At 32.8% G+C, this 18,222-nt stretch overlaps 1 protein-coding gene across 17 annotated transcripts in view; it reads right to left on the reverse strand.

The window, feature by feature from the left end:
- LOC130896427 (cell adhesion molecule Dscam2) overlaps nt 1–18,222 on the reverse strand; it is a 177,487-nt gene that overhangs the window by 109,272 nt on the left and 49,993 nt on the right. For 7 of the 17 annotated variants that reach the window (XM_057804501.1, XM_057804503.1, XM_057804497.1 and 4 more), the window contains exon 4: nt 14,293–14,442. In XM_057804501.1, coding sequence (XP_057660484.1) covers nt 14,293–14,442 — 150 coding nt within the window. Of the gene's footprint in view, nt 1–1,843; nt 1,968–2,376; nt 2,501–5,720; nt 5,848–14,292; nt 14,443–17,459; nt 17,631–18,222 lie in introns of all 17 variants that reach the window. The other 10 variants (XM_057804498.1, XM_057804500.1, XM_057804502.1 and 7 more) reach the window with 5 other exon arrangements.

The raw sequence follows: 18,222 nt of genomic DNA on the forward strand, positions 1-18,222 counted from the left end.
CTTCCCGATCGGTCACCATCTTCAATGGAAAATTTACCTCTTTTGAAGCTTGCAGTCAAATTTTTTCACAATTTGGGTGGACATCTTTGTTCTTTTAATTTATTGCGTAACTCTGGTTTACTTTTTTGACATTAAATTTTACACTTACACTTCTACTAAGTTATTGTTCGTTAACTAGATATCAATACACCCTCGTATAATCGAGTAATTTTTTTCGATATTTATTCGAAATTTGTAGTTTTGGTGGATGCACTTACTATACATTCTTTATATTGTATTCAACTCGTGTAAAAAGTGTTTTTTTTGCACTTATCGCGTGCAATAAACACTTTTGCCATAAACAAATATTATATTTCTATTGATTTTAGGTCTGTTCTGATTTGAAATTAGTTTTTTTTTTTATTTTTTAAAGACATTTTGATAAAAACCGCAACATACCGATCAAAAAAATGAAAAAAAAAAAACTAATTTCAAATCAGAAGAGACGATTTAGAAACATTAACATATCAAAAGGTCTAAGAGATACAGGGTGTTGCGGAACTCGATGCAAAAAGTATATGATCCGTCGTTTCTGAATTATAGTCACGGGTAGTTAAAAAAATTCTTCAAAAATTTACTCTGGAATCTCCTAGTTTCGTATCTAAATTTCACAATAAAATTTCTTCGTTTCTTTTGACAATAGATTGAAGCCAAGCCTATTAACTCGTTTTATCATTATTGCAGACTCAAAAACTGATATTTGGGGTATATTTTCAAAGACATTAAGGTTATTGCAGCGCGTATGAGTTGAATACACTATTATACTACGGCAGGAAATTATTATTTATTACCGAGCACGTTCTGACTTTATTATTTAATATGTTTGAGGTCATTCATGTTTTATTCATTATTTTCGATAATAGGTAGTTGCTTAAAAAAATGTTTCGATTTTGAGGACGTCACGTTGTTTAGTATTCATTAGGCAATCATCAAAAGTGAACTAAGACTGCTTATCAACAGTAAAATATTGGATAGCAGAGTTTAAACGACCCGCGAAGACCAGCATCGACCAAAAGAGGTGACGACGACGAGAAATGTTGAAGAAAATCCACTGGACGAAGGTAGCAGCGGAAAATTTGGATATGAGAAAGCTGTGCGCAAGATGGAACAAAAACAACGTCGAGGAGACGTTTCCATCGACTTTTTGACAACCATGGATAATATTTGAGTCCATAAATTCACACCCAAACCGAAAAAACAATCAAAACAATGGATTGATAAGGGAGAACCGGTTCCAAGGAAGACAAAGACTGTTCCATTTGCAGGAAAAGTAACGGCGCTGGTTGTTTGAGATGCGGGTGGAATAATTTTAAAAACAGCGTCGTGGAGACGTTTCCATCGACTTTTTGACAACCATGGATAAAATTTGAGTCCATAAATTCACACCCGAACCGAAAAAACAATCAAAACAATGGATTGATAAGGGAGAACCGGTTCCAAGGAAGACAAAGACTGTTCCATCTGCAGGAAAAGTTACGGCGCTGGTTGTTTGAGAAGCGGGTGGAATAAATTTAAAAACAGCGTCGTGGAGACGTTTCCATCGACTTTTTAAGAACCATGGATAAAATTTGAGTCCATAAATTCACACCCGAACCGAAAAAACAATCAAAACAATGGATTGATAAGGGAGAACCGGTTCCAAGGAAGACAAAGACTGTTCCATCTGCAGGAAAAGTTACGGCGCTGGTTGTTTGAGATGCGGGTGGAATAATTGGTAAATTTGAATAAGAATAAAGTAAACGGTGAACAGATTCCATAAAATAGTGGTTGAATCAATCACTGCATTTATATAAAATTATTTTACCTGAATTTGGGAACGGGTAAAGCTTGAGCGGGACATAAAAGTACAAAACCGGATCCTCCTTCGGTTTCATAAGTAAAACTCTTAGAAGAAGATGAAAACGACGGCGGTTTATATCCAACGGGTTCTGATCGAATAGAAAAAAAAAGTTAATAAAAAATTGGAGAGGAATATAATTACCTGAAAGAAGGAGCGGGGTACCCTTGAGCTGGACAGAGCATTGAAACAGTGCAATTATTCAATTTTCGATACCCTAGTAATTTTATATCGCTCGAAAAAGATGGCGCTTCACTTCCGACCGGCTCTAAAATTATTAAATAATCTAGCAAATGCTACAATCGATGTGGTTTCGATTACCTGAACGAAGGAACGGGAAACGCTTGAGCTTGACAAAAGAGAGGTATGTCGAATTCGGTTTGTCTTTCGGTTCTTTTATATTTTAAATCCGCTAATACGTTCGGAGCTCGAGTACCAAGTGGTTCTGAAGGAAATTATTCATTAAAAACGATAATTAAACTCGATAATGCGTCATTTACCTGAAAATTGGTACTGGAAATCCTTGCGCTTGACAAAGCAACGTTACACCGTACCCAAAGTGTTTTTCTATAGTTATCCCTTTAACGTCGGATTTAAGACTCGGACGACGGGTTCCAATGGGTTCTATCAAATTTAAATAACTCATTTTAGAAATATTGAAAACAAGATGTGCTCTCAAACAAGCGCCTCAGATTCAATACGAAACTTTTATTTTCGTCTAAGGTATTAACGGAAAGGTCGAGGATGTTATGGAACTTTTACTTGTCCGAGGAACGTGGAAGACAGAAAAAAAGACAAAATCTTGAGCTTGAGCTTGAGAATTTTCCATTACATATTGCCAAACAGCGGTGAATATTACAGAGAGAGAATTTTTTAGACCTGGTATACACGTTCCGGTATACCCGCCGCGTACGTAAACTTGAAAGGTAAGAATTTGACTCGGTCTAATGACAGTTGGTTTACTACAAGTAGTGTGTATGAAAAAATAAGAAAGCCGAAAAGTTTGGTGTGAAGATTGATGCAATAGCAATAAATTCCTTCGAGGGTCGACTCAAAAAGAAAATTCCTTTGTTTATTCTTCAGAAATGTATCCAGGTTGGGTAGTTGGTTTGAAAAAAAGAAAAACTGTACAGAAAAATATCCCTGAATTATCAATTTACAATGATATAATGATTGGTGGAGCTAATTCTATTTGTTTCAATTGAAATCCATGTTTTGGAGGTACCTCAATCGGAATTATGAATATTTGATTTGATTTGACTATCTCAAAACATTAGAAGCAATCATACTGGAATTTGAAATAGAAATTTTTACAGAAAATGAAATAGAAACGAACTAATTCGAAACAAAGTGTTGTAGAGTTTTCAAAATATTCGCCTTTTTTGCATACGCTCAAACCAGTTGCGGAAACTAGTAGAAACATGGTTTTGAAAGTCTTCAGCAGCTTCTTAAGGTGATTAAATTCATAGTACATCTTTTGTTTAAAAGTGGGTAATGAAATAAAACCTTTTTAGCCATGTATAGGCCAGATATTCAAGCATTTCCCCTCCGAATTCTTTAATGCGGCACCGATTTATTTGAAGTTTTGACACATGATAGGTGTGTACCAAAAAAAAAGGAGATCTACTCGGTGCCGAAGTGTCCAATCCAAAATAACCCCAGAAATTAAAAGATCGCCAAATTTAAAGTAAAAAATGTTATATAAAGTTTTTTTGATATATCAATAGTTTTTGAGTTATTCGCAATTGAAAACGATTTTTAGTCAAAAAACCCGCGTTTTTCAATAGTTTTTTACGTATAACTCTGCAATGATGCATTTTATCGAAAAAAGTGTAATGAACAAAAATGAAGCTTATAAAAAAACAAACAAATTGAGATATATTTTAAGATCTTAATGTTCTACCTTAGGCAAGTTATAGATACTTGAATAACTTTTGTTTTACCTAATTGAGCATTTAACCTAAAATAACGGGAAAACGGTACAATTTTCAACAAAAAATCATAGAATACTTTTTAAAGAGCTTAAAAAGACCTTTCAAATGACTACTGATAAAAATCGTTTCGACTCAAATTTCAGTGAGATATGGTGTAGAATAGTTGAAGCTAAAAAAAATTACACTAAAACTAATGCCATTTCACTGAAAATCAAAATTAAACTTTTTCCTTGTACCAAACACTTTATTTGGATGTTATTTACGACATTTGAAAGTTTGGTCGATAAGAAATGCATAATTTTGAAAAAAATTAACATTAAATAATTCTTTATTTTTAATTTTTAAAAAAAACTTTTCTTCCTCATTTTTTCTCCATAACTGTAGATACAAAAACAAATAAACAGTCAAATTAAAGCATTTTTTATGACGATTATTTGGCTTCTTTTATTTTTTTTGTAGCATAAAAATTGTCGGAGTTATAACCAAATCTGTCACTATAATACGAGGATTGCTTTTCCACAGCCCTTTGACCCTTTATTAATATAATATAGATAATCTCAAGCCCTTCTAACATACATAACCTTGTAGACCTAAAAATTACCTTCAAAATGGTTTTTTGTAGGATGCGATATCTTCGAAATTAATGGAGTTACATAAAAAATAAGATTTTGAAATTTTTTTTTGTGAATTATAGGTTATGAAAAAGTTTCAAATTTTGGCGCACCGATTTTTTCTGCTGATGCCAAGTTGCCTGTAGGTATGTTTGAGAGTACCAAGACATGATATACTCATAATCTTGGTAAAGGGGTGGTTTTTAAGGGGTGTTGGGGTGTAGAAAATGAAAAGTCACTTGGTATTTGACAAATACACTTGAATACCGAAAGAATTTAAAATTAAAACATTAACGGTGATTAAAAAAATTTTTTATTAAAGGGGTGGTTCTTAAGGGTTGACAGGGTATAGACAATTAATAATTACTTCAAGTAGGGACATGAAACTTTGATACCAAAAAGAATGCGCGAAATCTAAAGGTTTGCAGTCATTAGATTTATTTTTATTTCATTATCTACAAAGGGGTAGTTTTTAAGGGTTAAATAATAAAAATTAATATTTAAATTTTATTAAAATGCTATAAATTTTTCACAGTAAAAATGAAATTGCGACGTTTTAAATCGTTAAATTATTATTTAGTATATTATTTTCATCGGAAGGGTGGTTTTTAAAGTTTTTTGAGGGGTTGATAATTCAAAATACATAAATTTTCTATTATACGATATGTTAAGATATTTATGCTGCATAAACGATAAACATTTGAATTGAAAAAAAGTAGGAAAAACTATAAAATATAAAATATCGATATTTTTCGATAAGGGTTGGTTTTCACCCTTTAAAAACAATTTGCACACCTCGCGACCATATAGATCTTGATATATAGGGTATAAGTTGAGCTTAATTCTAAATTTTCAGGAAAATCGGAGCCGCATTAAAGAATTCGGAGGTTCGACACTATTTTGAGCTTGATTGCCTGCACTATTAAACTAACCTAACCATAGACAAGAAAAAGAAAATTTTTTGCAAGATTAGAAACAATGGATGAATCATATATGCATACAACATTTATGGGAAAGATGAATTGACCTCGAAAAATTTAAATATACCTGCCAATTTTTTAATGGAAATATGTCATAGACAGGACAAAGTGATTTGCCTCTTGTATGTTTCGGAAATTCAAACAAATTACACCCTTTCCGAATTTTTAACGTTAATATATGAAATTCGATGGAAAAACTTCTCTAATTGATGATGATATGATCATTCGTTACATTTGGAAGACTCCAGAAAGTAAAGGTTGTAATAAATCACGTTTACCGGATAAATAAACAAATAAATAGAAATAATACAAAAAGTACCTGTAACTTGGAACAGGGAATGACTGTGCTGGACACATCAAAGTTACGCTCAAACCATTTCGCGAGTCTAACGTTTGAATTTTGGAGCTTCCGCCGGATAATCGAGGAGCTACGCTCCCAACTGGTTCTAATAAAACAAATAAGATTTTTTTTTTCTAAATCGGGCCTTACCTGAATTTCGGTATTGGATACGCTTGTGACGGACACAGCATAGTTGAGGTAGAGCGTTCTTTACTATTTACCACTCTGCTTTCATCACCTGACGTTAGTTTCGGAGCAACGGTACCAATGGGTTCTGAATTAGAAAATTTTCGTGTTAGGAATTCCTTTCGATGAAACGTTTCGAGATAAATCACGCCACAGTGAAGAAGGACACTTGAATGTAATGCGGAACCGAATATTAGTTTAGTACAGTTGTTGTAAGGGTTGTAATGAGATGCTTTTGATACCAAAAGATCCACAAATGTCCGTCAAAATGGACCTGGACTGTCGTTTTATTCGATAGACTCAACAAAGAGTCCTACTTGGCGAGATAACTCAGGATAATGCGCTGTCACATTCCATCATGATTTTTTCGGTCAAACATCTAACGAAAGTCATCACTCATCCACCGTTTTCGCCAGATTTACTTTCCTGTAGTTTTTTTCTTTTTCTAAAACTCAAAATTCGTTTTGGGGAACGCGCCACGAAGCCATAAAAAGTAATTTACTCGAAGAAATGAAGGCTGTAACATCGTAGGCTGTTCCATACAAGTGTATGGAAAATTGAATGAATGGTTGAAATGTTTGTATCGACTCAAAAAACACTTTATATATAATTCCTTTTCACCCTCACCCTATGTCGTAGTGTGTCGTTACATGTTGCTAGTGATCTTCTTTCTTCCTTTATTTACCAATTTTCTTGGCTTTATCCTTTGTAGGTGGTCCCACCATCCAAGTTGTTTACTTTCCATAAATTTCCGTTCCTTCCAACGTGATTCCTGGGTATCGAAAGCTACTAATTTGTTCCTCTCCGACCCCGATTTAAATTTTTTCTTCTACATTTGCCACTACAATAACTTTGGTTTCCTTTTTGTCTATTTTCATTCCGTTTTCCGTCAATATTTGGTTCCAGTTGTCTAAATTATCTTGTAGATATTCTATTAGTCCAGTGAACAACGGTAAAAATATGATATCACCTCAGAATTACATCGAGACGCATTGATTTGCGGGAAACTTTGAAATCGAGTTTTATTTACCCTTAACTTCGAAATATAAGGGATAAATCATTTGTAAAATTGAAATTGAACCCTTATTTAATGTATTTCAACCCATATTACATCACCAAAGCAGGTGTAGTCAGTGTCATACCATCTAGTTGTGGTAGTATTCACCCCACTTTGCTTTTTGAGGTGTCTACTGTTAAAATTTCAAGGAAATCGAAGCGTCTTGAAGGAAATTTGAAGTAAAGACCGTTATTCACTGGAATATATGATAATTATATCATCTGCAAAAGGGCATTTCGATATATTGAGTTAGCAAGGGGTCAGATTGCCTCCTTGTGGCACTCCTTCTGATGTTGTAAACGTCTTTGATTTTTCGTTTCTTTGCACAAACATTGGACACAACAAAATTATTTTAAAAGATTTTTGGGGTGTTATAAACCATTTTCTTGATTAGAAACCATGATTTCCGCGAGGGGAGGCGTTGATGCGGATAGAAATACTACAGAAACGTATTCCTTAGACCAAAACAACAACCGATTTAACTGAACTTACCTAAGTTGGGACGTTGGGCGATATTTTTCGAATCTAAATCATTCGATGACGACATAAATGAATTGGTCGATACTAAAAAATTCTAATAGGGGCAAAGTACATACTTCTGATTCCTGGTTTTTCGTTGACCTAACCAAGTGAGATAGATACAAAGAACACTTACCTCAACAACATGTGATCCAATCCCTTTTTTCGTTTAGGGCAAGGGTACCCAAACCAAAGATAACGCCAGATAAATTGAGAAACCAAACCACAAAAGGGATGAGGATTTTGGAAAAAAATATATTAAGGAGGTAGGTGCTATTGTCAACAATTTTTTTATGTATCTAAATTTGGTATGTGTCCAATTTTGAAAGTGCCCGTTTGAGAAGCAAGGGTACCCTATCCCAACATTCAGGTAAATTTTGAAAACTATGATTAACGATATTGATAATCTTTAATCACAGTTTTTTTTTTATTTATAAACTTTATATAACTTCTTGAAAATCCTCGAAATATTTCATTTTTATATGTGTTATACTCAATTTATTTATTTCAAGATGAAATCTCGAATCTTGTATCTGGAAATTTTGGTTCATTGGGTTTTCAAAATGCCGAGAAACAGTCAACAAAAAACTTGAAATATGTTTAATAATGTATATCCTAACCGAAATCTTATAAAAGTAGCTCAATAGATCAATCAAATCGTTGTCCTAGTTATCCAGATCGACATTTTACTGAAAAGTAATTTTAATCGCATTCGAGAATTTTCAAGAAAAAAATATTACGCAAACAAAGTTCGTCCATATTTTTCGTTTAATTCTTTATACCAATTGAAGAAATTAAACGTTAAAATGGCGGACGAAACTTTATTTACTTCAAATGGCTACTGGAATATGTGAAATCACGCATCAAAAATTCTGATTATTGTTTCGCATTAAACGTATAATTAAACAATTCCGAGAACGATTATATAATTGCCTATAAAGAGAAAGTATTCTTTCCAAGGCGGTATCGTTTGTCTTTAATTCAATTATAAGAATATCAATGTAATACAAGCTAATTTAACCCAACTGAATTAACCCTTCATTATAAACAACCTCCGCGTGGAAATGTCATTTTCTGCAGCTACGATTTTAATTCTAAAAGTTGGTCGGAAGCTTTTTCAGACACAAAATAACATTCCAAATGAATTTAAACCTACATAAAAGTATTTAATACCTCAAATGTATTATTTAGAAACTATTATCCTTGAAAGTTAGAAACCTGTCCCCCCAAAGCTGACCCTTTATATATATGAACTAGGAATTTCAAACTTGTTTTAAACTGTTTAAATTTTACAGTTATTAATGAGTTTCTTTGAGAGGCGTTTCGATAAAATTTGAAATGCGCGCCATGTTTGACAGTTGTAATGTCACATGATTATGACGTGACAGATCGAAAATTGACAGTTGAGAGTTGGTAAAGATGAAGCTTTACACTGCAAACTAACGCGTCTTGATTGTCAAAAACTATCATCGAAATGGTGAGAATTCAATTTGTAAAATACGTCCTACTATGAAAATAATAATCAAAAAATTCGAAAGTACTGGTTCGGTTAATGAAGTGAAACACAAGATAAAAGCTCGTAGAGGTTATTCAACACAAACTGGACATTTCGACAGGCGTTTTTTAGCGAATTCTCACTGAAGATTTACAGCTGTATGCCTACAAAATCCAACCGACTCAACAACTTCTGCCGGTAGACCATGAACACCAAAGAGAAATCGCCAATGTCATCTTTGAGCAGCCTGCTCATTTTGCAAACAAAATCGGTGATGACGCAAAAATCCACTGAAGATTCATCAGAAAGCAATGCAGCCACAACTGTATGGTCTGGATTTGGTCTTTCGATTTAACGCCTTTAGACTTCTGACAATGGGGTTATCTCAAGTCGCAGGTTTATTTCAATAAACTTGCAACCATCGAAGCATATAAAACCGAAATTGAACTATGTATCAATGAAATACCACCACATATTGTATTCAATAACGATTTAATCTATTTGTAATTCAAAATAAAGTATAAAATGGATTTGTTCAGTTTTCTATGGTAAAAAATCCCTTTTTAGATTATACATTTTGTTTGTCCTACTTTAATGGAAACGAGATATGTTATTGCGGCATTATAAGTAATTAAAAAACCCACTGCCGCCGGTTCATTTACGTTAATTGAAAAAGTTGTGTCTGTTCCTTCAATTACTCCAATTTATAACACTCTGTCGAGTCATTGTTAAGATCCGGATGTGATGATTCATCATCATCATCATCATCATCATCGATATTCACCGAATTATTCAGATTCCACACAGCGAGCCGGCGTCAACAACGGTGAAAAATATTTAAAAATAGATGGAAAATAAAAATGGTTATCGAGAAAGAATAATTTGTTTCTTTGTTGGGTCGGAAACTTTCCAAACAAACCTCGTATAATTCATGTTTGTTCATTGCCCAAAACGAACTTTTTAAACACTTAACAAGGAAGATGTGAAAGTATTAAAACGTGGGAAAACAATTCCAGTAGCCAAATCGTTTTATTAGAAATAACAAAAACTGAATGCAAATACTAGACTGATTCAAGTGAACGAACTGATTCAATAACAAATATCCGAAAACGCGGAATAATAAACAAAAGCTGGTATTTGATACAATACCAACAATGATTAAATAGTCCAGTGAAATTTTAAAATAAATTCAAGTTATTTTAAACAGATTTTAATATAATGAAAAATTTTACTGAACTAATTTTCTAATATTTAGCAATCAGTTTCGTGTTCAATAATTGAGTTCAAACATGTTATAAATATAAAAATTTTATAAATAATAATTTTCGAATACGACTATTTATATTTTTTAAAATAAACAGAGCCGTACTTAGTTAAACTAGTAAAGTAGACCCCGACACTTTTATATTTTAAATGTGGTTATTCAGGGCGATAAAATAATAATACAAAATACAAATGATAGTAAAAAATTAAAAAAAAAACATTAATCAGCTGGTATTAGTGGACTCTGTAACGAAAAATTTGGTATACAATCCGTTGGTTACAAATACCATTGGAAAATTATCAGCAGTACCTGGATCTACCTAAAGATATACAGGACGTTGTTTCATACGCTCCTTAGTGTCTTTCCTGGCAGCCATTTTGAAAATATAGCAACATGGAGGATGAAAAACCAACGATGTAACCGAGGTTATGTTAGCGATATGTCAATTGTTCACAATTTACCATACAGTTGTGTTTCTTTTGGATATTAATACTATATAAATACTATTATAAAAGCTATTAAAACCGAACCAGACAAATTCTCCAATTTGCAAACGACCTGATGAAACAGCGAATATATCCAGATTAACCAACATATTGATAATTTGGTAACAGTTCTTCGTATCGTCCTATATTATGGAAATTACTTTTAACACTGTCATTGTCAATATTAAAATGACATATCTACTTTTTATAATAAAACCTTAACCTTACTTTTTAATTCGATCTCAAATTCTGATAATTGGTTTATTTTCGTGTGATTGACTATACCTCGTATAATAATAATCAACCTCGTACAACAAAAAACACGTGTATTCGATTAGGAATTAAATGCATCATTCTAGTTCAGATTTTTGTTTTGTAAAACTGATGTCGGACATTTGTTATGATTCTAATAGTGATGTTTATAAAATGCGCTTTTGAAAATAGACCGCAGTTAATTTTTACTAGCAGCTGTTATTTGAATTCTGGTTATAATTATTACTTCTTGTGAAAAAAAAACCTTCTAACCGTTAAAACAGAAAAGCCTATCTAGACATGTAACATAAATCACTTTGTGAATCTAAAATAAAAATTAATTTCACTAGAAATTTGATATGAATAGAATTAAAGTCGGTTGATCTGTCAATTCAAAATCTTGCCGATTGTAATCGAATAAGCACGAAGGTGTTCGTATTTGCTGGTATTCGGGTTATTAACGCAGTGTTGCCGGAATCGAAGAATTTTATTCAATAATAAGAATGTTAAATTACGACTGGAGTATTGTAGATTTTGTACATTAATACACTGTCGTCAAGTATAAGATGAAATTTTGATTTCTTTTTTATTGCGAAAGTTATTATGGTAAAATATTTTGTTTACCCGTCTCTGTTTTGAAAGAAATGAAATTGAAAAAAGGCAACATCGCGTAACTAAATGTTCGTCTGGTATCGTGAGTACTGTTTATATAGTCCCGTATTAGTTTAGTTGAAATGTAAACGTTGTTGAAGGAGGTCGTTTCATTTTTTGTAATAGATTATAGACTAACGAGTATTTAAAAATTTGTAAGTTCAAGACAAATAATGAAAAACCATTACATTTCGATGTGTATATATAAAACACGTCTACTATTTTTGAAATATATAATACACAGTGTTGCCAACTTTGGATTTTGTAAAAAGTGTGAGATAATTACGTAAAATTAATAAAAATTGCTTAAGATAAATTAGTAAATCTACGAACTTATTTTCTGAGTAAAAAAAAACGAGGATTTAGTTAAGAAAAAAATAATTCATCATGGAAGAGACGCTGTGGCGGCTATACGTTTCGTGGTTTAAAAATCATAAATTTTTATTTTCTTCATAAATTCCTATACTTTTCAGGCCCAGGTTCCAAGTCTCTGTTTGTTTTTAAGTCAATTTTCGTGAAAATTACGCCTGTTAACGCTCGATATTTACCCTAATGTGCAGCAATATTATTTTTCAAATTGAAACAAAATACTTAGTTTCTAAGATAAAAACACGTAGAATTGGCAACGTTGACAAAAGAGTTTCGTTAAATATGGATGGAGTACGTCCAAAATCCTCGTCCGATCAAAGCCGTTACACTTTACTGGAAAGTTATAGCATAGGAAAAATCGATTTTTTTATAGTCCGAATTCATTATGCAATACAGTTACCTGCAATACCATTTTTGTAGTACTTTAGGCTTCAAGATGCATTATTTTGATGGAAAATCACTTTTTTTTCTTCAATAGAATCGTTTTTCTACGATTTCATCCATCAATAACACTAAGTAATGATCCTTCTTTATGGTTTTTCTCTCTTTAAAATCGATAGCCGATTTTTCGTTTCGAATCGATTCATCACGTACTCACTGTCGATTGAACTCCAGTATGTAATGATAAAACAACTGCAAACACTGCTCAGAACCATCAATTTGTTGTTATTTTTGGTCTAACTTTATATAGAGCTTTTGAGCTCCATTTTACGGTTATTTCGTGAACGTATTTAATGTTTTCGTCGGTAACAGCTTCTACATCTTGTTCGGTATTCATGTTGCCTCGTTTAAACTCGACAAACAACTTCCAGCGGTGGTTTTTCTTGAGGCAAAGTCCCAATGATGTTTATCAAGCCAAGTTTTAGCTTCAATAGTATTTTTTTTTTTGGTATTTCATAGTAAAACAAGTTGAAACTGTTATATAAATATGATAACGCCTAGACTTACATAAAAAGTTGGATTATCATTTTTTTTTACATAAAATAAACAAGTAAAGGCATAATAATAATGTATATTTACTTTAAAACGAGTTATATTTCACCGTAAAATAAAATATAAAATGGATACAACGGTTCTTTATATTTTTAGGCTTGGCAACACTGTTATTCACTGTAACTAAGATTTAATTTACATTTTTTAACATAACCTCAACGACATTTTGTCATTGGGATAAAAGGTGAAGCGTTTTTTCTAAATTGCTCTGGAAACCCTAAAATTTTACCGATTTCAATGAATTTTTTTCGGTATTTAATGTTTTCTTTATGTAGGTTAAAAAAAATGTATATGACCTTCGAAAAAAGTGACTTTATGATAACAAACAAGTCGTAAAACCATATGAAATCTTTTTTCATACATGTGACCTTGAAACCAAACCGTACATTCAACAAAAGGTGTTTGCGTTCCGATCTAGTCCCGACCCTGATCGATTCGATCTACAATCTCAAGTTTGGAGATATGGCAACACTGATGTGTTGTCATATGTCAAATATGACATTGCCTTCATTAAGACTGTGTTAAAATGATGTAGATTCAACGTAAGACGGTTTACCAGAAATTATTGGCGAAAAAGGTCGAGTTGATTGTCCATCATTAATTCAGCTCTTTTTTCGGTCCAGTAGTCAACGTTATTACGTTGCAAATCTCAATCTAAGCGAAAAAAGTAGTATTGTGTTAATGTTTGGTGAATGCGCCGGTTATAAGGCGGTAAGTTTTTTTGTATTGTTTTTATAACTAGTTTATATTATGTATTGGCCGTTTTTATGAAAAATGTTTATTTGTTTACTAAAAATCGGAGATTTTCAGGAAATCGAAAATTCTGGAAGAGGAAAATAATGTATTTAAACGAGTCTGTCTGCCGGGTAGACAATAAATAATTTGATGTCTTAGTTAACCAATCGTGATAGTTAAAAGTAAACCAGATGGTATACTTAAATAAATTAGTGTGTTAAGTGTCAGTGAATAGTTTAGTGTAGTTTATGAATAAATTATTCAAGCGTGTATGAATTCGCCCCAACTGTACCAACGAATGAGAAAAATCACAATTAAAGGCAATCAAATTAGTATTGTTGGGAAAAATTAGCTTTTTCATCTTTAAGAATAAAAATTGATAAAAAATTTTAAGAAAAAATGTGGACCACCCAATAGGAAAAGTAACTAACTTATCTAATCAGTACGTATGAGGTATTAAACTGCATTTTTGGTAGTTTTTTCACTCCCTGTATTCAATAACATGTTTGAACTCGTTTTGTAACAACATAACAAACATCACTCACCAGTAATCACGAGTCTGCCTTTGGTGGCGCTAAGTCGAGTTTCTCCGGTAAGTCTGTGTTTCGTCCTACATTGATACGATTTGTATCCATCCTCAGGTCCGACATCTTTGATGTGCAATTCGCCGGAGGGTAGTACCAAATATTTGCTGTCTGTTAAATCGGAAATTACATTATATATTTTCAAGTGGTGTTGTTTCTATTTGTGAAAGTATTCATACAAAAGCAAATTTTCACGAAAAAAAAATTTTTAGTTGGAAATCGATTGTTGCTTCCATATGTATATTTTCAACTAAAAAAGTTTCTTCAGTTGATAAATGATATCTTGGAAAATTGTGTTTAAAGTGAAGGACTATTCATTAAATTCGCTGTATCGAAGGTCATTGCCCTTTGAAATAGAGTCTGTCGTTTGAATCGTCTGGCTCTAGCGAATTTACCTGAATCGAATTAATTTTTATATATAATCCACTTAAGGGACAAAATTATTAACCTCCTAGTGGTTAAAACTACCCTAGTATAGAAAAATTTGAATATAAATTAAATTATAGAGCCATTTGAATACAAAATGTGGTTTTTATAGAAAATATAAACTTGACATTAACAAATATCATAATTATAAATATTAATATGACTATTAACAATTTCCCCTATTATTCAAATGAAGAAACTTGATGTTAATCATGCTTAAAAACAATGCTACTTCAGCTACCTTTCATGTAACACGTATTTTCATATTTATATATACGAGGATGGTCCCAAAAGTGCGTGGCCTGACCAAGAGATGACTGCTTCTTCTTTATCAACTTAAAAATATTGGATAGCAAAGTTTAGACGAGACTGTACGACCTGCGAAGATCAACAACGCAGTGAGGTGACGATTCCAGAAATCCACTGCAAGTACAGTGCAAGATGGAACAAAAACAGCATCGTGGAGACGTTTCCATCGACTTTTTGACAACCATGGATAAAATTTGAGTCCATAAATTCACACCCGAACCAAAAAAACAATCAAAATACTGGACTGAACAGGGAGAACCGGTTCCAAGGAAGACAAAGACTGTTCCAACTGCAGGAAAAGTTACGGCGCTGGTTGTTTTCTATCTTATTGCAATATTTGAGTGAAGAAATTAAGCAAAAACGGCCGCATTTGGGTAAGAAGTATTGTTTTATCGAGGCAATGCACCAGCTCCGATATCTGGTGGTCAACAATTTTCCAAGAGGTGATATCGGTAGTTAACGTTTGTTTTGAGGAGCTTGACGATTCTTATTATTAAAAAAAATAAATTTTTGTAGGGCCAGGTACATCTGGGACCTTCCTATTCCATCCCGTTCGCGATAAACAAATACTGTTACATAAAAAAGACGAATTCGAAAATAAAACAAATTTTGAATTCGTCGAAAGCGTAAACGAATTTCTTATTGACTTTTCGTATAAAAGTTCATCATAATAAAATATTTATTTACGCTTCCAAGAATAAAAAGCCACTAAAACAACTAAGTAATCTACTAAGGAGTGGTAAATATAGGTTAGATTCGGGAAAGGAAACTAGGATGTTTTGAGGAATTCCAGATGTCCAAATTTTCATTTCATTTTATTAGAAAAACGAAATCCATCAATCATCACGACAGTCATACACGCCAGGTGAACTATCCAACATAAACGCGCGATATTATTTTAATTAAGCCCTGTTTACATACTCCGGTAACCGTTTATAAAACCGGTCAGATACCTTACAAATTATTTCTACAAAAATTCAAGGAATATATCGGTTTATGGTAATAAAAAATCATGAATAAATAGCTTATTACAAGGAATGTTCAGAAAGACGTACAAAATTTCTTCTGGAATGAATAATATTCATAAAAATAGTTCTACATGACATAATTATTCACATATGTATAGAGAGTGTTATATTTCCCCCCGAATGCTCAATTGTATCCCCTTTTTTAACGATGATACTCAGTTTTTACAGCTCGTCTATTAATCCCACTCTTCTCACGACGTGGAACGGCTTTAGCTGCCGAAAATCTTCGGTGTATTGCTCCGAAGTTCCATATTGTCTCACACTTCGAAACAAAGCGTCTTCAATTAACTATTGAAGCGTCGATACCCCCACAAGACTATTGATATTCATAAATACTTCGTGCTTGATACATTCGATAGATATTTGGTTATAGATTTTTCCAGTAACTGATTTTTTTCACCTTCTTTTTCCCATTTTCCTGTAGGCGATTCCGCAGAAGGGTTCGTGTCGTACAAATGGTTGATTCGTCGCTACTTTAGAAAGTTTCGGTGATTTCTCTTCGCTTCAATGTATTCCGGAACCCATTGGAGAGTAATTTTACTATTTTTGCCTTCTTGCCTGTCTTAGCACTTTCCAGCTCCTCTTTTCCCAGTCCATTCACCAATAATCTTCAACCAAGAGGTTTGTTTCCATCACTTTTCTTTTTGACTTTGGTGTTGGCGATCAGCTTGGCGAAACTTCCTCTATCTTGCGCCAGTCTAAATAACTGTCCAGCTTCTTCTCTTATCCCAGTTCATTATCCAACATTCTCCAACCAAGAGCTTGTTTCCTTCCAATTCCTCTACGACCTTCAACTTTACACATCAAAATCAACTGGAGGATATTAAATCGGCTACCACGCCTAGTAGAAATTAAATAGAATGTATTTAATTCAAAACGAACCTTCCTCCATGTTTTAAAACGACATATGGAAAAGATGGAAAGCAAAAAACGAGACTGGTGATTTGAAAAATTTCATTTTGATGTTCTCTTCATTGTTCGAAACGTTTGGCGTGTTAAAATTTGTCTTTATCAATTCTTGAAGATTCAGATAGTCGGATCGAACAAAATTTCTGATTTTTTCCGATGTTTTTACCAATTTTTATGAGAAAAAAACGGCCTCTACATAAACGCGGGTAACGGCTACACTGGTTGGTCTACAGACTCGGTACACATCGCATTCGAAAGAGTAGGCTTAAGACTAAACAGCTGACAGTCTTCAACCTTTGGCGTCTGCGTACTTTTTAAGCAAATATTTAATATGTAGAACTGCATTTATTCCTAGATACAATAATTAACTTTAAGAGAATCAGATATTTGTGACGAAATTGTTTTTTTTTTTGGCGGGGAAAATTGGTAATAGAATTTAAATTTTTTGTCACACACCGTAAGTTCCGTCGTTACGAATTTCCTGACTTTCGTGCCCGTCGTCTTGCAACCAAGATGTAACGTAGACGTAATCGCTTACGAAACTCGGTATAAAGCACTTGAAAATTGCGGTGTTGCCTTTTAAGACGCTTTCTTCCATTACATTGGCTTTGTAAGCTTGCGACACAACTGCAAAAATTAAAATGGAGTCGAATAAGTTTTCGAATGATTCGTAGTTAGAAATAGACATAGAAAATTATTAAAAACGTCTATTATCAACATTTTTTTCATAATTTTTATCAATTTTCACGTTTTGTGTGCTCGATCGCATTTTCCGGAAAAATGTAATCCAATAATCGTCGCGATATATAGCCAGAAAGTAGTTGTTATTCCTCGAGTTCGAAAAACTGTTATTATCAAACTGAAAGCGTTGTCTCCCATCTCTATTTCAAATACTTGTATTCAAATATAACTCGTAGAAAATATACAATGTTTTTATTATACAATATACGAGGGTTGGGCATAAATTACGGTGTCGATATTTTCTTTTCTTGTAAATTTATGTCCTAAGGAAATTCCGAACGCATAGTGTCGTACAAAATGGAAGAAATCCGTGTTTAATTAGTATGATTTGTGAGGTAATAATTTAAGAAAGAAAATTTGATACTAAAAGATCGTACATGTGAATGATGACGTAAACTAAAACTTGACTAAACCAAACTTTGGTTTTGAATTAGATATATTAATATTTTATTGGATGTCGTATCGTATAATTTTTCAT

The sequence above is a fragment of the Diorhabda carinulata genome, chromosome 7 (genome assembly GCF_026250575.1).
Source record: "Diorhabda carinulata isolate Delta chromosome 7, icDioCari1.1, whole genome shotgun sequence".
NCBI lineage: Eukaryota > Metazoa > Arthropoda > Insecta > Coleoptera > Chrysomelidae > Diorhabda > Diorhabda carinulata.